This window comes from Chelmon rostratus, chromosome 13, assembly GCF_017976325.1.
Source record: "Chelmon rostratus isolate fCheRos1 chromosome 13, fCheRos1.pri, whole genome shotgun sequence".
NCBI classification, from domain to species: Eukaryota; Metazoa; Chordata; class Actinopteri; order Chaetodontiformes; family Chaetodontidae; genus Chelmon; species Chelmon rostratus.
In genome coordinates, this window is record NC_055670.1 from 7,498,726 (window position 1) to 7,522,199 (window position 23,474).

Sequence of the window (23,474 nt, forward strand, 5' to 3'; positions counted from 1 at the left end):
CACGAAAACCCCCAATACAAAGTTTTTTTACTTTTGAATAAAAAAAATTCCAATGATCGCTTTCTTCTCCAGTCTATGACACAATGGCAGTCTAACGAAGCTGCAAAGTTTTCAGCAGAAAATAAGACTTCACTTCCAGTTTGCTGCCGTACTCTTTAATAACAAATTTACTTTGTTTTACTGAAGATGCTTACTTTGCACTTATGCATCATTATTATAATGTGTCATCTCATCGCTTTTTTTTTTGTCCTGTGGGCAATGGATATTAGTGGCCATCTTAGCTCTTTAAGTGATAGTTCCTTTGCTCCTGCCTGCTGTGTTTCCGCTCATTAATGCAAGCTATTCTCCATCACCATCCTCTGTGAAGGGACTCTCCTCATGCAGGCCACAGAACTCTGACAAGGATGAAATTACTGTTCGCTTTCACACCTAATTAAAGTAAAGATGGCCCACCTTCAATGGAGTTGACTGTATTGATGTCATTCTTTTACAAGACAAGGCTTTGACTGTAACTAGCTGCACTTACGGTCGCTGGATGGATCCTGTTTGAGGATCCTTCTCAGGTTGTCCTCCAGCTGCATCTGTCAGACAGATTCCAGCTGTTTTCCACTCAGCTGGAGAGTGCAGACATAGTCTAATAACTGTTCCCCTGCAGAACCAGAATTACACCACTAATATTATTATTATAGCCCCGATTTCAAAAAAGTTGGGATGCTGTGTAAAACATAAATATAACAGAATGTGATCACTTGCTGATCCTTTCTGACATATACTCAGTTGAAAACAGCACAAAGACAATATATTTAATGTTTGACCTCATCAGCTTCATTGGTTTTTCATCTGCTTATTCTGAATTTGATGCAGCAACACATTTCAAACAAGTTGGGACAGGAGCAACAAGAGACTGGGAAAGTTGTGGAACGCTCCAAAAACACCTGTTTGGATCATTCCACAGGTAAACAGGTTGATTGGTAACAGGTGATAGCATCATGATTGGGTATGAAAGGAGCATCGTGGTAGGCTCAGTCACTCACAAGCGAGGATGGAGCGAGGTTCACCACTTGATTGTGAACACGTGATTGGATGAAGGATGTTACTACATGGGCTCAAGAACTCTTCATAAATCTGTAAACACAGTTTGTTTGCAAATGATCACACGCTGTTTTTTTTTTTTTTTTAGTTATACAAGTCCCAACTTTTTGGGAATCTGGATTGCATGACTGTATATTGTAATCAGTGATTTGATTCTATCTTCAGAGGCATTTTAGAAAAATGACGTAATAAGATAACAGCCATGTTTGACGGCAGCTCTCAGTTTTCTTCATCATGTTTGCCTGATAAGGGGTTTGGGCAGCTTGCAGTATTCAACGTCCGTTTTCTTTCTTCACACACTAGCCACTTTCCTGAAATAAAACAACAACAACACATAAACAAGTATTTTGTTACATTTGAGACTGAGAGCAGCACCAGATATTTTGTTAAAATACAGAATGACATTCCCTCCAAATCCCGATATGTGCTCAACCAGACCCTGCAAGCTTTCATTTGGCTGGAAGTTGTGTTTTGAAATCCTTCAGTGGGCTTGTTATATAAATGAATTTTCACTGTCTGTGAGAACATGCTGTATTTTTCCAAGCTGCTGAACAGAAGGAAATGAGAGTGAGCCGAGGAGAAACCGAGTAATGAACGTTCAGGGATGTAAGAGAGGGAGGACGGGTATAAATAGGTCTCTTGCTTAAAGTCTGCTTTGTGCACGTGTCTACATCTTGTGTGATTCTCCTCATTCCATGTGTGCGTGCGTGGGTTTCGTGGGCTGCATGTGTAAGTGAGTGACAAAAGGTGAGCGAATTAGCAGTTCGTACATGCAGGTTGGCAGGGGGAGCTTTAGAAGAGCCTTGAACATCAGCAGCTCCTGATGAAGTGCTTGAAACGGCGTTTGATTTTCCGCGTGAAGTCCCCGTGGCTCAGCTCAATCGAGTAGCGATTTGGATTCGGCACCTTTGAGGTGAACATTTCAAACGGAGACGGTTCAGCTCCACCGCATCAATAGCCGCTTACAAGAACTTTAGAGGAGAAGAAACACGTATAACGATACAGTACTGTCTTTAAGGATAAGTTTGGGGATTGTGATATTAAGAAACTTTTGATCAGGAAAGGTGAGGCTTACAGCGTTATCAAAATAATGAGTAAAGAGCGCCTTTTAAAGAGGTTCAGACAGGGCGTGTGACAAGCGATGACTCAGTATCTGGTTTACAGTCGATTATATCTCACTCACCTTTGTTGTAGATGTCTGTTCCACCTCTGTTATGCGGACAAAAATAGGAATGTTTTCCAAGAACGCTTTGGAGTGACATTAATGGAGGGGAAAGTTGTAGATAGTGAGCAAAGGAATGGTTCTTGCTTCTAGAAAAAAAAAAAAAGAAGCTACTAAGGTTTTAGCAAGCAGAATAAGGAAGTGTTTCTACCTTCCTCACTGGGTTGTACAGACTTGTGCTCATAGCAAACATGCATCACCATCACCACTATGAAAGAAGGATGTCTGGTCTTTGCTGTCTCTGTTCTCTGTATTTATGGTGCAGCCCGGGACTGACTGTGTTTGACTGACCTTGTGGTTTTGCCATCCCAGCAATTTCCACGACAGCCGGGGTACCAGGCGGATCATACAAGTCTAGACTGCCGGAGAAAAGGTGCACATCAGAGTTTAGGTGCTGCAGGCCACACGTGCTGTTCCAACACTGAGCAACATTGTATAACAGAGCTTCATGCAAGAGATAGTTTCCAGTAAAAGCCATAGTTAACATGACAGCTTCAGGATGAGGATGCATCAAAATGCAGGTGCTAAATCTTCTCCAAATAAATTAGATCACTGTTTGGTCCACTTGTTCTCAGTTTTGGGAAGTTCTTCATTTATTACAAGCTCAAGAAAATCTGCATTCAGTTAGAAAAATATGTTCTTCAAAGTAACTGTGGATGTTGTTCTGAAAGTACTGTGAGTCCGTGATACACCCAGATATTTCAAAGTTTCTCAGTCCATTTCCTGTTCCATCCGCCTGGCCTCGTGGCATTCCACGCTCTACCCTGTGCTACTTATAGAAGTAGTTTGACTCTACTTAGTAAAAAGGCAGGAAAAAAATAAAAGAATTCATTTTCATGGGTTGAACAAATACGCATTTGATGTTGGAGATCTGAAGGGGATAAACACACATTAGCCCTAGAGATTATAGCTTTTCCCGGGTGCAAAAGCAGTTCTAGTACATCTATTTTTTGCCATGTAAGTAATCTTTAAAAAATGTAAAATATTTCAGCACCAAGCATGTTTTACAAATATAAACTTTGCCTGTCATTAGTAAACATGTTCTGTAATAAACAAGGCTTTGGAGAATATCACTGTATATCACCCACTGTGATCAGAGAAAGAAAAACTGTGCCAGCGATGATTAACAGCTAATGATGAAAAACACATGCAGGCTGCATCGTTCATCTCAGGACTTTGCGTGATGCTTCGCCATTTCTTCCCTTTCACGCCATTTGACCCTGACCTTTCCTTTCTGCTGTGATTCTATGTCAGACTGCACATAATCAATGTCTGTCACCTTCTGCGTGATCACAAAAACAGTGGACCCTCCCTGACAGGGTCTCCACTGGCAGCCCTGTCTCCCTGCATTTGGGCCAGTGGATCTTCTACTGGTGGTACTGGGACATCCTCCCTCATTATCTCCTCCACCCCGCCCTCGCCTGCCCACTGGAAGTGATGCTAATAACATGAATTCCAACTGACTGACATGGGTGAAGAACCAGGAGATGAAATCCATACTTCATGCATTTTGCATGGGGTGGTAATTAGGGAATTTTGGGTGTACTAAATGCTTCTGTCGAAGTATCCACGCTCCTGGTGAGAGAGGAAAAAGTCTGCTGAAAGCTTGTAATACCAAGGCCAGATGTAAAAACGGAGTAAATTACGAGTTATGTCAGTGTTCTGAACTGATTTGACTACACCAGCAGCACCAATCCTGGTGTAGTCTTCAAACCTCAAACATTTAGCACCCATAAAAAAATACATGTGACCGTGCAGATACGGAGGGTGGTGTTTTGAAGCATGGCCTTAATTATGTGTGCTTTCTTGCTGAATAACTGTCCACTTCTCTAACCGACCCTGAGACCCATTTTAAAGGTCTGAGAATGTGCCCTCGACAATCTTTCCCCCCTCTCGTCGCCCTGGGCCCCTGGCTCTGGCCATTAGGGAGATTCCTTGTCCTCCCTAAGCAATGACAGGTGAAGTGGAGCACAAAATCCCAAAGCCTGCCATGGGCCTCACCGCAGCCTCAGCACCACTAATTCTAACAGACACTCATCTTTATATTAACACTTCTTTCTACTAACATATCTTATGACAGACAACAGATTACCAGTGTTTGAGACGACAGCCGCACCGTCTGTGACTGAGACACATATGCACCATGCTGTTATTCCACGCACTGACAAAGACACTTTGAGTTCAGGCCATGCCAGTGCAAGCTAAAAGATGGCAGACACATACCAAGGTGTTACACCATCTGACATTAAAGGAAAAGCTTGTTCATCAGTTCAGTTTATTTAAGAGATCATTCTAAAATTGACACTGAGTTTCAAAATTATCTTGCGGATCAGCTTGCCATGTGAAATGCAATACATATAATGATATGATGATTCAAAAAGTCAACCCCAGAGCTAAAGAAATGTATTTGTCTGTGGCCAAAAGGGCACACATGTCCACAGCTGCTGTCCTAATAACATGGTGCCACACATGGCAAAGATAAACCTAGATTCATCTGCACTATAATAGCTAATCATGCCATAGAGATAAACTATTACACAGATTTATGGGGATATATTCAGTATATATGTATATGCATGTTTGATTCTTTTTATTCAGAAAAGACGTCTTTGTGTCATATTGTATGAAATATTATCTTCAAACCATGCATAACATGGGAATTAAGTGCTGATATATCTTCTGTAAACTATTTCAATAAAATCCTCCTCAACAGGAAACAAATTACATGCACTGTACTTTGTCAGAATGTTGCATGTGAGTGTGTGGTTGTTGTTTACATGGAATAATGTAGGCAAGCCTGACTGGTAGTGTTTTGCTCTGGTCTCCGATCTGAGCCATCAGTTCTGCAAAAGGAAAACAAGAATGGACAGTCAATGACAGGATAAGGACATTATGTCAGAGGCAGAGCAAGTAATTAGTGGCCTACTGTAGATAAATAAGAGGGAGGGTAGAGAAAGGGGGTGGAGGGAGAGATCAGTTTTAAAGCAAAGTGTTGGATTGTGAAACTACACAATTCAACCTTTTTTTTAAAAAAAAAACAGGAAAGACAGAAATCACAATAGAGGAAAGACAAAATTAATTAACCAAATACAGAAAATGCATTAAGTTGAATCATCTTAGGGTCTCCCTATGGGAGAAGTTTTTTTTTTTTGTTAACTGAAAGAGTAATAAAGTTATTTGAAAGACTAAACAGTGTCGTATATGTTTCTCTTAAATAATCTTTAAGAGCTTTCACAATATGCTCTAATGTGTGCACGTGAAGTTTTGAATGAAACTCGGTTTCCTTTAACTCCACATCAGCGCGAGCTCTGTACACCATTTCATCTATTGGCTGAAAATGGACACGTGACGGTGACGCGAACAGGAAGTGTTGGATCCTGAACGTGTATATTTGTTTACAGCCGCGAGTTGTCCGTCTGCAGGTCGCCGGGGCTGTCTAATGGCACTAAAAATCTACACAGTTTCCGGCAAAATATTCTGAATCGTTTGTATGTGATCCTGAAACAGCCGCTACCGGGTGTCTGCAAAGTTTGTGCCGTAGAAATGTGAATATCACCCGCCAACAAGACGTGCTAAAGTTACGCTTTATTAGCCTGCTAACTTCCAAGGTAGCTACCCTTCACGTTACGGCGTCATGTGTCAGTGATACCGTATCTTAATTACTTCACCTCGCTGATAAAAACTACATAGCTAATTACCACGTTTGTGTGCAGGAACGATCGTTGTTTCCTTCAGCGAATTAATGTTTACGTTTGCTAGTTAGCCAGTTGGCAAATAAGCTAACATGGGTTTTACAAATGACAGGGTGACCTTTGACAACATGTATCTCAAAAGATAAGGTATGAATCTACCTAGTGTATAAAGACCGTGCTTTCTTATGAAGCCTGAGTATATACAGCCTGGATAGCATTTGTAACAGCTGACACTGCCTGCACTCATCCTCTCCACCCCCAAGGGACTAGATGATGATACAGAATGACCAAAGACCCGGGTCATCATGGCGTTATCTGATGTTTACTGGGATCACCAGATACCTCTGCCCAAGCTTGCTCCAGTCCAGGCCAAGGTCACTGTCGCCTTGGTTGCACTCCTGTGCTTCATTAACAGTTATGATGGGGAGTTTGTGTTTGATGATTCCGAGGCAATTGTCAACAACAAGGTATTTCCTCTTTCAAATAGTATGGTGTGCACATATACATACTAGCAAAACTATTGCTGTATCTTTTCTATTGCAAAAAATAAACATTTAATGGCATTTCCTCTAAAGCATCAACAGACTGATGTGTGGTGCTGGCATCAGTGTGATTTTGTGTGTGTGTGTATATGTTCCAGGACTTGAAACCAACAACACCCCTGAACAACATCTGGAGCAATGACTTCTGGGGAAGCAACCTGAGTAGCAACTCTAGTCACAAATCCTACCGACCTCTCACTGTTCTTACATTTAGGTAAGGGCACATACAGCGTCTGCGGTGTATCTGTGAACTCGCACTCTGATGTTATACCATGGTCACAAAAAATACTTGTTTCTGATTGGCTGACAGGTTTTGACATTGTTTAACAAGACACAACATAGTTTCTGTCAACCATTGTATTATATACCATGCACTAGTGTTAGTGCCAATATCTAGCATTCAGATTATGTGCATCAGCCAGTGCTCGTGCTCATGCTTTATGCAGGCATGTCAGAGACAATGCACCTTTTTTATGTTCAAATATTTTCCTATGTTCAGCTGAAAGATACAATAGTGTTAAATAACAAATAGATGCTGCTGGGTGCCTCTCTGTGCACCATCATCGTTTATGTAAGCTTACAATTTTTCATTCTCTCTCAGAAACAAGGAGATGCTGTTGTCTACTGATAAATGCTGTTGTCAAGTTCACTAAACTTTATTTTTTATTCATAGGTAGTTATTTTTTTTTATAAAGTTTAGTGTTGTCATTTCCCGGGGACATTTATTTACTTGATACATTTTTTTGGTTTAAAATAAGTGCACTGCAGACACAGTGCAAATCTACTTAAGTACATAGAGACAATAACATTAGTGTAAAATAATTGTTAATTTATGTTCTGCAATTGTGTCTCATTTGTTATTATTATTTGTTGTATATCGGCATTATATGTCAGCCATCAGCTGCACTGCTCTTTAAATATTGCCATCAGCCAAAACCCGTATTGGTGGACCACTACCATGCTCCCTGCATGGCATACTGTACAAAAGGAAAATCACGTTTTATTTCACCATGGTGTGTTTTGCGTGAATGTGGTTATTGTGGCTCTATGGGTTGTGTTTATTTTGCACTTGTCACCTCTGTTGTAAAGGTTCATGGAAATTATTACTCCAGCTAAACAACCTATATTAGTGTAAGCTGAATGAGCCTCCTGCAGACTTCCAAATAAGCATGATTTTTACATGAATTATTTCAAAGGCTTGTCCCTGAGTCAGACCAAAATTAAACACCACCTCCAAATCCGCCTGGAATGGAACGGTGATGGTTAACTGCATAGGAAAAATTTGAACACAGCTTTGCTTTTCAGCTGTTGGGCCGACCCATGAGCAACAAATTTGGCCTAACTGTGTCTCATTTGGCCATATCTGATGCTACATATACCTGCTGAGGATCCCCTCCACTTAAATAGGATCTCCCATTTCATCTCACGCCCGCTCTATAGAAAGGAGGTTTGCAGGGCCTCAGGTGGGTCATGGACAGGTCTGCCATTTTGGGGCTGCTTGGTTTGACCTTCCCTTTATGTAAGTATTATGCTTCTGTGCTGGTGCTTGCCTATGACCCGGCGGCTCCTTATTATCCCGAAGCTTCTCCTCATTTCTGCAAACACTCGCTTTAACTTGAGCCGTGGGATGATGAGTCACAGCCTAGATTCTAATCGTGACCTTGCCGTGATAAGTCGGCTTGGATGCGCCCTTCCTCATCCTCTGTGCGAAGATATGAGACCGGGTCGAGTGCTGCATAAGACCGTGACAGCATGTACTTGGCAAGCTTGTGAGATGTCCCTCCCATTCACTCCAGGCTATTACTGCTGTCACATTAGGCTTTACAATAACTCGTACCCCCCTCACACACTTCTGTACTTTCCCTTTTTTTCCATACATCTTCCATGATCTTCCTCTTTCAGGCTCAACTACCTCTTGGTGGGAGGCCTGCACCCTGTTGGCTTCCATGTGCTGAACATCATCCTCCATGCTGTCATATCTGCCCTAATGATTGACGTGTTCGCTATACTGATTGGGGGACTCGTCTATGATGAGAAGGGCAGGATGCTGAACCACGCTCCCAAGACCTCTCTGCTTGCTGCCCTCTTCTTTGCTGCACACCCGGTTCACACAGAAAGTGTAAGTAGAGTTCACAGCAGTTTATTTTTCTTTTCCATTAAGCGCATCGAAATTCGTACAAGCTTGACTCTCACAGCATGTACATGCAGCGTTAAATAAAACAACACAATGTACGACACTGTTAGTGCCCTACACAACAGTAGATGCTGTGCTGACTACATACAATAATGTCAGCAAAGCATAGCATACTGTATAAATGCTGTGATGGAAACAAAGTGCTAAACAGTGTAATGACCATGCATAGAGCTGGAGTCTTTGATAATGATTTGTGTGGCGCATACTGATTCACATTTCCACCGATTTAGGAGTGGATGACACAAACCTCAAAACTGTCCTCCAGTTGGCTCAGAACATCTCAGACAAGCTACAAAATGACATAATGGAGTCTTAAAACACTAATCACCAAATATAATATGTGTAAAGAAAACAACATGCTTTTTTAACACAGTACGTCAGGTCAGAGGTTTGTAGTGGTGATGACAAAAAACAAACTTTGGATACAAAAACCTGACAAATCTAAACTTGGCGTGACTGCTGTGAGTGCTGAAAAAACTCCTCCTTTCATTGAAAAATGATAAGTACAGGCGAAGATAGAACTTGGATAATTTTGGACGGGCTCAGAAGCTCCATTGAAACCCTTTCTTCGCATAAAGTATGACAAAACCAAAACCACATCGTCTAATACGAGACCCTAACAAAAGTGTGCAGCTGTTGCCCCACAATAGATTTTTCCATCCATATGCTCGCATGTTCCTTTTTCTCAGACTTGCATTGCCTCTCTTGCTGCTACCATTTTCTTGACACAGTACAACTGCAAGTGACCGACCTGAAGTGTTTACAAATGACTTCATACAGACTGTGAAGTCAGAGATTTTGTACCTTCTCTACCAGCAGACACATATTTCTCTTCATGTGTAAAAAAACACTTAGAATATTGTGAGCAGAAGTCTGTCAGTGCCTGCACTTGTTGCTCTCTGTGATTTTTCTGTTAGAAGCAAGAACAGAACTGGCAGATCTAGTGAATGCATTTGAAGTTGCTGTCACTGCATCTACAGTCTTTGACCCTAGTTGGCCACAATGCAGGAAAAAGTACTAACTATGACATTTTTCATCCGATTCTTGATACGGCAAAATCATTTTTTGAAGTATGATTATTATTCAGAGTGTTTAAACTCATGACACATGATAGCAAAAAAACAGTCATTTACACATTAAGATAAGCTTGTTTTTCTCTTCTATACCGTGATGCACCAATTATGCTGGCTCCCATTTTTGCTTTGAACTTTGGCTGGGTCAGGAACAGTTGCTGTTGTAGGCCTGTATCATCCCCTTGAGACATTGTACTAGTTGTGATTTTGGGCTGCAGCTAAACTTTTTTTTAACAACACGGATGCCCTACAGCAGCGCATCATGGCATCTTGACATAGTGGTCCAGAGGCTTTAATAATAAAGATGCAGTGGTTCCACGCCAAGAACAAAGGGCCCGTCTCAGCAGGGCGTGCAGGGCCAAGGTGCGTGTGGTGGCATGGCCTGACTATTAGCTGTGTTGGGATGCTTATTGACCCGCCAGCATATGTGTGTGTGCTGTAAAGCCTGGCTGGAAAGCAGCAATTCCCCCTCTCAATTCTCTTTAATCATACAGGTCAAGGACTGGGTGAGACCTGGGGGGTAGGAGCCAGGCACACTGTTGGCTTAGGCCTGCTGTATGTATCAAAGCAGGCAACCCCAGGATGCCAACCGTACTGTACCCACACACTGTATAAAATACAAACACCAACAGGCCATGCTGATAATGAGAGATTTTTCCTCCCTCTTTTAATAAGCCATTCGGAACGGGGTGCACCATGCAAAATAGAATGTGATTTGATACAAAATGGAATAAGTTATGAAAGGATGCATATGGTAATGCTGTTTCTTAGACTTGGTAGCTTAACTTGTTTTTTTCTGCCTTACTTTTTACATTCTCTTCTCCCCTTTCCCCCTCCGTCTCAACAAGGTGGCTGGTATAGTGGGCCGAGCAGATCTGCTGTGCGCTCTGTTCTTCCAGCTCTCTTTCCTCACCTACTGCAAAGCTTTCAACAGAGGTAGGCACCTAACACGAGTATTCCTCTTTATGTCCACCGTAACACCGTACTGTCCATATGTGCTGTTAAATAAGGTGCCAGCATCAAACATTGTGGAGCTGCTTGTTGTTAAATGCATCTGTTTGAACACCTACCTTTTAAGCCTTAACTGTCCATAACCGGCTTGGTCTTGGCTTTGTGTTCCCAGGGAGTGACAGAGATGACAGGTTTTCTGTCCAGTGGGTTGTGGTCAGCCTCTTGCTGTGTGCTGCAGCGATGCTTTGTAAAGAACAAGGCATCACAGTCTTGGTACAAAGTCTTTTTTTGTAAAGCCATTTTGTTGTTAGTTGATGATTCCATCACATCCAGTGGTAACAATGTTTTAAGGGAGGCCTCATTAGTGAAACACAATAAATCCTCATTTGTACACCCTGTATGAAGATATACCAATTGATGTGATCTGTTCTTGTTCTTCTTGCTTACATGATAAATCTAAAAGTCTCATGTTCTGTGTATCTGTGTATAGGAGCCAAAGATCCATTTTTTTTGCTGACCTATATGCATTTTAAATGCCATTTCTGCTCCCTTCTCTATGTATTTTCCTTCAGGGTGTGAATGCAGCCTTTGATGTTCTCCTGATCTGTAATGTTAATGTGTATGAACTCAGCCAGAGGCTACTCCTTAGGAAGAATCCACTCGATGTGAGTTACAGTTTGTATACCCTCCCCCTCTTTTCTGTCATAAATTATGCACTCCCTTGTACGATTAATGTCACATCACATACATCGTCCGTGTAAAGCAAAATGAAGTTTAGCTCATTGCGCTCATGAAACGGTGCTCGCAAGTTACTAGCACACATGGTTTTTGAGTTGTCAGTGACAAGTGGTCATGTTTTTCTGACAGGTAAGTGAGATATTGCGAACCGGATTGCTTACACGATTGGCTCTCATGGGTCTTGGAGGACTGTCAATGCTCTATGCACGCTGGAGGATCATGGGAACAGGACCACCGGCTTTCACTGAAGTAGATAACCCTGCCTCTTTTGCAGAAAATGTATTTCTTCGAGTGAGTACACCATCATATGCTGGAACTGTCTCTATTGTCTTAAAACATTCAAAATATATATTAGGATATATGCATTATTATAATTAACCATATTAGGTTCGCTTTAAGCAATCTTCATCATTGTCAAACAACCACTGACTTTGATTCTGAATTTAAAATGTTTTTTTCTCCCCCATCTTTCCAAACTCTCTCCCATTCTGCGGCCCTCCTGTTCCTCTTTGATTGGCAGATAGTGAACTATAATTACTACTACTCTCTGAATGCCTGGCTGCTGCTGTGTCCCTGGTGGCTGTGTTTTGATTGGTCCATGGGCTGTGTGCCTCTCATTAAGTCAGCCACTGATTGGAGGATGGTGTGGCTGTTGCTGCTCTGGTGCATCCTGATAGGCTTGATAAGCCAAGCCTTATGCTCACAGGACAGCCAGAGAAGGAGGTAAGCGAGCGCAGCCGTCTCACACTCGCTGTAGATGAGATGAAGTACATGTTGGCCGCTCCAGACTTGCACTTGATTATGAAAATTGCATCATATCCACAGCGGTGTGACCAGAGCACGGTGTCTCGATTGAGTTTTAAAAATTGCTGTTGGTTTTGAGATAGACTGTGTGTGCGTGGATCAAAGTTTCCTATATTTAGGATGGTTTTTGGAGTGGTTTATTGAGCCTACATCTCTTCGCCTAAATTTCTTCACTGTACAGTGTCAGACTGCCATTTTTGAGTGCCATGCCCATGTATATAATCCTTTGGCATATTGTGACCTCTTTCTCTCCCTGCCAGGACACTGACCTTGGGTCTGGTGCTGCTAGTGGTCCCTTTTCTGCCGGCCTGCAACATTTTTTTCAGGGTGGGCTTCGTCGTTGCTGAGAGAGTGCTATACCTGTCCTCTGCTGGCTACTGCCTACTGCTGGCCTACTCCCTGGGACACTGCTGCTACCACTGGTCCAAGTGCAGGGTAGGGCTAAATCATACCTAAACGATCACACCCTAGTAAAGGATGCCACACACTGCTGAGCCCTCAGTTTCCAGCCGGGATTCAACCCAGTGACCTTTCTGTTTCAATAAGCCATCAGGTCACACTACCCTGGTTTTAAACTCTTTTATTTAACCACTTGTTTATGCCGCTTTGATGATTCTGTAACTCAGTGATGCAGAGCAGGGCCAGACAGGAGAAATGACTGATGACTCACCTGTAAAGGGATGATAACAGCAGGTGGTGTCCATGTGTGGCATAGATATATCTGGCGTGAGTCACAGATCATTTATTTTTCAGTTTAAGGGTTATAATGACTTACAGTACATGTTTATTAAATGTCTTCTTTTTCCCCTCTTCGTCTTTGTTTTTTCTTCCCCATTCCAGAAGCTGCTGTGTGTGTCCATGCTTGCGCTGCTGTGTGCGTATGTAGCTCGCTGCGCTCTCCGCAGTCACCAGTGGCGGTCGGAGCAAAGCCTCTTCACCAGTGCCCTGTCCGTCTGCCCGCTCAACGCCAAGGTAAATACCCGTGCTTCGTGTTACTTCCTCTTCACAGCACGCATCAGTGAAATGTTAGTCTGCATGTGGAAATAAGCTGCAGCCAAGCAACTGAAGTCACGCTCTGATGTCTAATGTGGTGGTGACTGCTTCCTCAGGTCCATTACAATGTAGGCAAGAACCTGGCTGACAGAGGGAACACGACGGCTGCTATTGGATATTACAGAGAGGCAGTCAGGTACTGCTCCTAACAAGCATTAGCAATCCAGTCAGCTGCTTGCTATTTGAATTATGGCAGTATACGTGAGACAGGGCTGAGTCGTGTTAACTGCTGTTCTCCGGGGCTTTCAGGCTACATCCTACCTACGTCCATGCCATGAACAACCTGGGGAACATCCTGAAGGAGAGGAATGAACTGACAGAGGCAGAGCAGCTGTTGTCCAAAGCCGTTTCTATTCAGTGCGTCGCCCAGCACATAGGAATACACCACTCACCACGCACAAACAACCGTTTCATTTCACCGATTCCACCACCAAATATCTCCCGACTGATTGCTTTGTGTTTTTTCTTTTTAATCTGTGCAGGCCTGACTTTGCTGCAGCTTGGATGAATCTGGGTATAGTTCAGAACAGTCTGCAGAAGTTTGAGGAAGCAGAGAAGAGCTACTGGAATGCCATCCGCTTCCGCAAAAAATACCCAGACTGCTACTACAACCTGGGACGCTTGGTGAGACTCCTGGGTGTTAACACTGTTTAGCAGGGAGGCTGTACACTTTAACACACAGAATTAAAGTTTATAGTCAGTTTTGGAATGGTGCTCCTCTACAACTTGGACCCTAAAATTTAAGCCTAATTCAAAAGTAAATTTATATTGGCCTGGTTTTGCCATGCTCAGGGAGTGGAGCATTTCACAACCCAATTTCTCTCTTGTCATGATAGTATGCTGACCAGAACAAACATGTGGATGCTCTGAACGCATGGAGGAACGCAACTATGCTGAAACCTGACCACAGCCTGGCTTGGAACAACATGGTCATTCTGCTGGACAACACTGGTATCAACAAAATGCACACACACACACATACACACAAAGATACTGTACAGTACATAAAATCAGGTGCTAGAAAAAAAAAAATCTCATTTTATGACTGGAACCTGCTATCACTCCAGAATGGACTGACAGGCCTGTTAATACAGAGAGACCACAAGACTACAACTAAACTATTTTTGTCATTCAGCTAAAGGTTGTATTTACATCAGAAATATTATACTTTATAGAATACAATCTAATGCCAATAATGATAATAGAATTATCATGATAGTAATAATAATGATAATTAGCTTTATCGTTTTGTAAATTTATGAGTCTCTTTACTTTCAAAGATCTCTCTGTTCTGGGTGCAGCTTGTTCCAGCATTAACAGCCAAGAAACACAGCGTTGTTATTTTGGAAAGGCAGGAAATCTAAATGGCCAACAAGATTAGACCGGAAGAGCAGGAATCAGTAATGCTTGAAATTTATGTATTAAAGCTTTGTGTTGTGAGTTTTGAAGGCACTCTTCCCTGCCGTGTGGAGAATGCTCTGATTTCCAAAAGCTCGAGCCGTTTTGTCAGAAGCTGCTCCCACGGGGGCGGAGTCTCCCAGGAGGGCACTGGAACTGTCCAATCAGGGCCCAGTATGTTCCTGATCAAACATGGGCAAGCACAGCCAGAACAGCGCCCCCTCAGAGTTCCCCCTCCGCATTTGTTCCCCAAATCTGACAGAAATAATTCTACCCCTCTCCCCAGCTACCCCACCAAACAGAAAAAGAGAGAAAAGAAGAACAATAGGTGTCATTTTCAAATAGCAAGGAATTGGGAATATTCTTTTCTCTTTGATGTTCAACCCCCCCTCTTTTGTTTTGATCATTACACAAACAAAAGGCAGAATCAGTGTAGATTCAGGCAGATGCGCTCAGACACGGTCACACATGTAGTCACATGTTGGCAAGCTGTGTCTGAAGGGCACAGGCCATGACTCAGGACATGACTGTCTGTCTGTCTGTCTCTCTCTCTGACTGACTGTCTCTCGCTTTCTCCATTTTTGGCCAGACATCAGATGGGTCTGTGACAGAGATCAATAACCCAGTGGGCCTTGTGTTCAACCTTAATTAGGAGACTAAACCGCTCCTCCATGTGTGGAGAGGGAAAAACTCCGCTCTAGACGCTGCTGACAAATAAAGCAAGCAGTCAGATTCTCTCCATACCAGCTGTTATTACAGTCGTATCTCTGGGTTTGTGTTTTTAACTGTGCGTGAATGTTATCACACTTTCAGTGGCATAAATGTTGGCCACCATGAGCGTGTTTCGTGTGTGGTGTGTGTGCATCACTAGAAATGAGCGTCATGACATTTTTCATACTTGTTTGTTCTGTCTTCCGAGGTAACTTGGGTCAAGCGGAGCTGATCGGCCGAGAGGCTCTGAAGCTCCTCCCCAACGACCACACTATCATGTTTTCATTGGCTAACGTCCTGGGGAAATTAGAGAAATACAAGGTCAGCCGGCGTAGCGTAAACATTTCAAACCAGAATATTATTTTTCGTGCATATTGATGATTTTATGCCTTACAGGATCCTCCAAGTCAGGAGCGATACAGGAGACTTCTAATTCAGTGTTTTTATTTTTTTGTCCCCAGGAGTCAGAGGGCTTCTTCCTCCACGCTCTTCGGATCAACCCAAATGCCGCTAGTTGCCATGGTAATTTAGGTAAGCTACTGCAGCGTTGGTTGTATCACATTCTGTATTTTATGAGTTGATGAGAGATTCTAGGCACTCAGAAGCTAAAAGAATAAATTGCAGCTTTTTACAGAAGCCTACATGACCTGTATTGAATGTAGTAAATGAGTAGAATTAGGATGGTCGCTGCCTCTCAGCTTGAGCATTTCTGTTCTCCCTCAGCTGTGCTGTATCATCGCTGGGGAAAGCTGGAGCTGGCAAAGAAACACTATGAGCTGTCTCTAAAGTTGGACCCCGAGGCTCCTGGGACCAGAGACAACTATAACATGCTGCGACGCAAACTGGACCAGCTTAAACGCCACACACCCTGAGGGAGCCGACTGGGACCCCTGCCTGCTGTAAAACAAATTTTTCCATTGTTCCACATGGTAGTATTTTATCTCGCTAATTCTTGCTTTGTACCATTTGGAAATAAAGACCATGATCTGTGTATCAGGCTCTGGTTTCTGTCTTTGGATGGAAAAAAAGCTCCTACATGGGAAAACAAAAGGGAAAAGCAATATGTTGCACAGTTGCAAGTTATCATTTTGTAGCTTTAACTATTATCTAATATCTACTATCTAATTTGCGTTAGGGGCAGGTGTGCTGGATTCCCTTGCTGCTTACATGGTCCTGTGCACTGTGCTGTTTTGTTGCTCCATTTGAAGGACATGTGGAACTGATCCCTGGTGAACCGCATCCTCTTTTCATCTCTGACCCTGTGTTGTGTCAGCTGGACTGAGCACCGCGGATGTGTGGATCCAGCGAATCTGCTGTAAAAATCTATTTGATTTGGCCCTTTTTCAGCAGTTCCACATGTTCCTGTTCTCAAAAGCTGCCATAGCTTAGACCAAGAGCGTTAGTCTGCACACAGTCACGATGCAGTGTTTATTCAAGCAGCAACAACGCAGCCCACTGACTGTCCCTGAGAGGCATCAGCTGGTTAGTGCTGACCACTGGTGGGCTAAGGTGGTTATCGTGTTTGTTTTTTAATGCCCGTCTCTTTTGTTCCTGAGTCGGATGGCACCTCCGAGGTTCAAAAACCCCCTTTGCCTCCCCGCTCCCCCTGAAGCCTCTGTAGTTAATGGGAGAAAGGTGTTTGTGCTGGGAAGTTTTTCAGAAGTGTCCACGAGGAGACAAGGGGTCAGCTGAGACAGGAAACCCATGGCCGGTGCTGCATGAAAACAGCTCTATAGCACAGAGCCTTCAAAGGGAGACGGGGATGATCTCCCCAGGGACTGTGCGTGCACGCACACACACAGGCCTGCTCCTCTTTAAGAAAGCTGCCGAGGGAAAAGGCGACCCCAGTGTGAAACATCAGTCAACAAGTGTGCACCCGGGGTCAGAGTTCAACACACTTCTATTTTTTCACCTGCTTCCTACAGCTTGCAGAGAACTTTTGAAGCTCTGGCGGGCTGGTATGGCTTTGCTTTAGGGGCCGCTAAGTTTGTTTACACATACAGTACAATACACCATTTGATGCTTTGATGCTTGGAAGATGTTACTGATATGCACATGGGGGGGGGGGGGCACGGCACGCACGACCATCAGTTGTCCTCTGTATAGGACCTCCTAAATATGCAACTAATATCACATGATGAAATTTCCTTGTTACTCAACTCTGTTTTTATTTTTGCAGCTTTGATGTAGAGAGTCAGTGGTAGAGCTATCTGAAAGCATAACAAATAGACTACAGTATATACACAGCCCACTCAAAGTACTGCTGATGAAACCTTTTTCAACAAGACTCATGTAAAGGTCAGTATGGTGAAAGGGCTTCATGCTATGGAGCGAATGCAGACAGAATAAGATCAAAAAGGCTCGAATAGTGACATTCAAGACTGAAAGCTTTCCCCGCATATTATTTTTCGTCATGCAGTGTAACATGCAGCGCCGCTGATGTACGGTCGGCTACAAAACCATCAGCTATTCGCTTTATGTACTCATGGATCCTTTCTTTACTTTCTGTGTGATCCTTTCATTGGGTTCCTGCAGCTGACTGTCTAGCTGCACAGCTGTGCTGGCACATCAGTGGGGGAGCCCACTTTTATCATAATCATTCTTTGAATACCTTTCATTATCATAAAATATGTGAGTATTAAAGGGATGGATTCACCAGCCCCGCCAACATCTTCATTATCCATTCTGACTGGCAAAAACCTGCTGTCCTAGGGAGTGACATTAATAAAAGATGGGATACCACAGCCTTATGAAGTCCTCTCCTTGTTCTCCGGGTTTCCACTGCACACCTTTTACCTGCTCGGATGCTCCATCACAATGATATAATGAAATCAGCGCTCAGGAGGGGTCCTTTATTGTGTTCCATTAATCACACTGATAAGTTTTGATCATAGTAATCAATGGATTCGGGAGAATATTTTCTGATTGTTCACAGTAAAAACCACTCAAAAATATGTAATGCTAAATTCAACAAAGTCGTTATGAAAAAAAAAAAAAAAACTGGCATCCTTTTGTTGCAGCAGCATATTCAACAAGAAGCAGGGGAGCACTAATTTGAACCCACTGAGGGTGTTTTGGAACAGCAGGTGTGCTATTTTGCATCTGATAAGCACCAACAGCCACCCACTCACCCCCTCCACCCCCTCCAACAAAATAAAGAAACACAGGATTTATCAAAACTGCTAAAACGAAATGTCCTGAGACATTAAATGAAGCGGCAGTGGGTGATGGTCGCCACAAACGCCAGCGACTATGATAACAAGGACAGGGCCTTTTGATTTCCTGACCTCAGATGTGTGGTTGAGAAAACCTACAAATGTTGGGAGGTGAATGCTGCACTGACTTTTATTGTATTTTATGGTATTTAGAGAAGGACTGGACGCAGGCATGCTGGCAGCACACACACACACACACACAGTCACAAACATACTATACATGTGTAAGAGTGGCTTTGACAGAGTTCTCATCAATGTGACAGGATGTGATCAAGGGCAGTCCTGTGATGTGTCCGCTGGGCCTCTGTAGGGCCCTCACTGTCCCTCCCTCCCGCTCCCCCCAACCACAACAATCCTAATGGGCTCTGATGGGCACCTCCATCTTGCCTGTCTAATTGATGTAAATACTGCGCATTTGAACCCGCAGTCCTTCCCACCATCCCAGCCTGCCCCTCCCTCCGTTTCTTATAACAGTAGGGGTCAGAGGTTAGGCTGACTGAGTGATCATTAGAATGGCAGCCCTTATTAGAGGAGCAGCTTGTCTGACACCCCATCCACATCCCGGAGAGGGACCTACCCTGTCTGCTTCATCTAGATCATATTACATGACACGACCTCAGAACAGATACTACCAGTGCACTACAACACTGTAGGCCACTAGGGCACGGTGGCATTTTCGGAGGGGTCCCCTCGCCTGTCACAGCGCTTCCCTGACACCACTCTGTCCGTCTGGCTTGGATGCACTCTGTCATTTTAAGGAGGGCTACTGTCAGTGCGTATTGGGACCGTCGTGTCTACATGCCCTGGCATTTTCAGTGGCGTTCCCCGTACCGGAGCATCTAGACGCCCTCTTGAGAGTCCGTGATGTCGCGGCCAATGATTAATAGTTAGAGATGGGCTATAAACCGTCCAGCGTGGCCAGATGCTAGCCAGGGCTTTGCTGAACTGATATAATGGACATAGTCTGCCAATTTGGCTCCCTTACAAAGCCTGGAAGTTCCCCAAGATTGATTCTGTTTCTATGTAGCGGTGCCCTGGGGGCTGAATGTTGAGGATGCACTCTTGCGAAAAATTTTGTGGTGTATTATCTTCAGCTGAGAAAAGCACTAAATGATCATGGATGTAACAAAATGGCTAATATACTCACTGACATTTGCATGCAACAGTGAAAATCTAAGCTGATTTATGATTTTATCATTTCTTAAGTCAAGGAAAGGCTCTCTGGATGTGGATGAAAAGGGTGGGGGGCGCTGGGATCATTTGCAGCAGGAGCCTTCTGAGGCTGCTTTGCAAAACAAAACGGAGCAGCCAGACCCTTATTGAAAAATATAGTGCAGTGAGACGGAAATTTATTAACTGGCACCAGTTAATGTGTGCATTATTCATTTCTGGTGAGCATGAAAAATGATCTAAAGAGGTTTGAAATTGCAGACGCGCAGGCTGACTGCACAGTGCCTGGGCTTGCTGGTTCGTTTCATCCTCTTGCAGGGGTGTGCGGGGCGGAGAGGTGGAGGGCTGGAGGGACAGAGGGATGGAGGACGAAGGGGAGGAGTGCGAGCCCCTTTCTGGACAGTAGGGCTTTCCAGTAACAGCTGTGCTTCTCTCACGAGGGGGCGGCAGCAGCACTGGGAGAGAGGCTGCTTGGGACAGATGGACCGGCCCAGCACCACCTCCCCTCTCACCTCCCACCACCGCTTCTCTTATTAAAAATACATCTCTACCACTATTAATGTGTGTAGCTGAGTGTATGTATACGTGCGCTCATGTCGTACGTGACTGGTAAAGTGGCGGAGGGGGCTCTTCCTCTGTTTTACTGACTCTAAAGTTTTGCTCATGTGAGCTCAGTGAAACAGAATCTGAGTTCAGGACAAAACTAATGCATTTGTTTGTTCTCTGTCTATGCTCATTTTCCTTTCTCTGGTGCTTTTGAAGCCAATCTCTGACTTTCTTCTTCTCCTTCTTCTCGCCACCACTGCTTCAGTAGGAGGTGGTGGGCAGGAGTCGGTGCCAGTGGCATATGGCTTTCCACTGTGCTAAACATTCATACAAAAGACAGGCCCATCAGTCATGGCTGTGGCCGGATGAGGGGAGAGAGCAGGCCTCTGATGAATGGTGTTTAGGACTTACCTGCTGTTAAAACATTACCTCCCAAACACCAGCTCCCTGAAGCACACACAACATTAAGAACTGTATAATATCATGAAATACGGCCCTTGTGTGCACACATCATGTACGCCAGGTTATAGCAAATAATAAATATGCTTCTTAAACCCCTTGCACAGAACCCCAGGTCAGGCCTTCATAGACCAATTAATGCAGAGCATCTGCTGTATAGAGGGAGCATGCTAAAGAACTTCCGAGCCATTTCAGGCAATTTAATAAGGAGGAGAGTTGCTTCCTGCTTGCTCCAATAGCTCTCATTGCTAGAGTAAGCATGGAACGGGTCTCCTCGATTAGACCAAATTAATGCATTCTTCAGGGATTCTTTTTCTGGTTCTATGGTGAAACCGGCGCGCCTTTGTTCTTCCTTGAGCCCCGGTGTTTTTTCTGCCAAATTTAACAGAAGGCTCGGAGGGTAACAGGGGTCCAACCCAGTATCACCTTCTGGAGCAGAGCAACTAGCAGAGAAAGACAATCAGCCTGAACCCTGCTGTCTCCAGCACAAAGTGAAAAGACTCTAATTGGGCTTTTTTACGCTGCATTTTCCTGCAGGATTGCTGGATCATGAAAAAGCAATTAAACCTCAGAGCTGCAATTCATTCATTCTCATTTTTATCCTTTCATTGGAAAGAGACAAATTTCAAATCACTTATGTGAGTCAAGACTTGTGCTTTTTGTAATTTTTTTGGGTTTTTGATGTGAGAGAGACCAGCTGTCGGCTTAAAGGATCCTATCATGTGTTTAGACAAATGAACATAAAGTGAAATAAGAAACTGAAGGTTCTTCAGTAAATAACCTCAAAGGTAGCAGTGTAAATTCAAATGAGGAGCCTTGAACCTCTAACCCTAACTCATTTTTACCTTTAAAAATGTTAACACAAACCTGATCGGACTGCAGTTCTCAATGTTGCATCTAGAGGCAGTGCTGCCCACAAAACCATCACCTCATGACTGCAGGGAAACAAAGTGAGAAACATTCAAGATGCCTCGTCTTTATAAAATATGTTTTGTTTTGTTTTTTACTTTGTCTGCAAAGGGACAAATATGCGCAGTCAAAGAGCAAGTGGCAGTTAAAAGGTTAACAGCAGAAGTCATGTGCATGTTGTGAAAATGCCAGAGCTATGACTGCTGTTCAGCTGAAGACTGGACATAAATGTGCTCATCATGATCACAGATTTTTTTTTTTTAGGTTGAAAAACCTAAAATAAAAACCTAAAAATTAGAATAATTTAGATAATAGATTCCATTTCTGATATGAACAAATAAAATATTACGAGTGATTTGATTTAAAGCAGCATGAAATTTGTCTTTCTGTGTTCTTCAAAATAATTTACAGTGTACTTACCCCCCTGAAATAATTTCCTAAACACGTTATTTGAGTAAATATTTTGTTGAATCTATATGCTGGGGGGGGGGGGGGGCCTTGATTAGAGTTTCACTTGCTGTGTTGTAATTGGTAAAACAACTGATCATAGAAATCCAACGTGCTTTTGCATTAAGCAGAAGAATCAAAATCTCATTTATTAGGGGAAAGATTTTTCTCCTGGAATCTGTTGAAAACACACACACACACACACACACACACACACACACACACAGAGACACACACACACACACACAGACACACACGAAACAACTGAAAACAGGCAACATCTAAGTAAACGAGTCATCTCACATATTGATACTCATCATAAAGAAAGTATTAATTTCAAAACATTTCAAGGCATGAAACACAACCAAATGCACATTAAAATCTGGGGAGTAAAAATAGAAAATGTTACAAATAAATATTTCAAGAATAAACACAGAGTGAAAAAGTGTATTAAAAATATTGGAAATGCTGCATAAAAGTATTTAAAATTATGTGCATACTAATAATTACACCTCACTAACTTACCTCTAATCATTTTCTTACAAATGAATTTTTTAGGCCATGTGGGCATTTCTCTCACTGTTGACTCTAAAATCTCCACAGCAATGACTCATAATTAGACACACAAGATCGCCACTAGCCACTGGCCCCATTTTCAATCCAAGCATTGTCAACCAAGCGCTTAACTATCTCATAACTCCAAATGTTCCAGTCGGCGGAGTCCATACATTGTAAATTAGGTCTGTTAATGTACTCTACTCTGCTCCAAGACACAGAGCGGGACAGTGGTGGGTGTAACCACACACACACACACACAGTGACTATGCAGTAGGGTTGGCTTTGCGTGCACTTTTGTTTTTTCCCACCATGCACAAAGTGATCAACTATCACACCCCAGACGGTGAGATGTCAACATGAAATACCTTCATTTGCATCAGCTTTAAAAACTGCCTCACTTCTTGTTCTGCCAGCGACCCACCAGCGTCTCCATAAAATTCACTTTAGCCACGGGGGTCCTGAGACCTTGCTAAATACTGCCCCAATACTGCTGTCAACAGTCCGTCAATCACATGACAAATCCTTCTGATTAAACAGAGCATCGCTGGCTGCTCCACAATGGACTGGAATCAGCTGAATTAAGTCCGGATGCATCTGTGTCAGAATTATGTCATCATGTTATTTCTAAAGACTTTTCTTCAGAATGAGCACATTTTACATGCTGCAGGTCAATGCTCAGACTTTGAAATCTCTATTTGAG

At 43.2% G+C, this 23,474-nt stretch overlaps 1 protein-coding gene across 2 annotated transcripts; it reads left to right on the forward strand.

The window, feature by feature from the left end:
- Positions 1-5,704: 5,704 nt before the first annotated feature.
- Positions 5,705-16,461, forward strand: tmtc4 (transmembrane O-mannosyltransferase targeting cadherins 4). Of its 2 annotated transcripts, none has more exons than XM_041950481.1 (18): positions 5,705-6,153; positions 6,270-6,473; positions 6,647-6,762; positions 8,451-8,667; positions 10,664-10,751; positions 10,939-11,039; positions 11,339-11,431; positions 11,634-11,795; positions 12,025-12,227; positions 12,569-12,743; positions 13,149-13,280; positions 13,418-13,497; positions 13,611-13,718; positions 13,844-13,985; positions 14,198-14,312; positions 15,679-15,791; positions 15,932-16,001; positions 16,194-16,461. In XM_041950481.1, exons 2-18 carry the CDS (start codon positions 6,312-6,314, stop codon positions 16,340-16,342), a joined length of 2,226 nt encoding a protein of 741 aa, XP_041806415.1. In that variant the 5' UTR covers positions 5,705-6,153; positions 6,270-6,311; the 3' UTR covers positions 16,343-16,461. The 2 variants fall into 2 exon arrangements, with proteins under 2 accessions (XP_041806415.1, XP_041806416.1); XM_041950482.1 differs by having other exon boundaries at positions 5,705-5,922.
- The last annotated feature ends 7,013 nt before the right edge of the window (positions 16,462-23,474 follow it).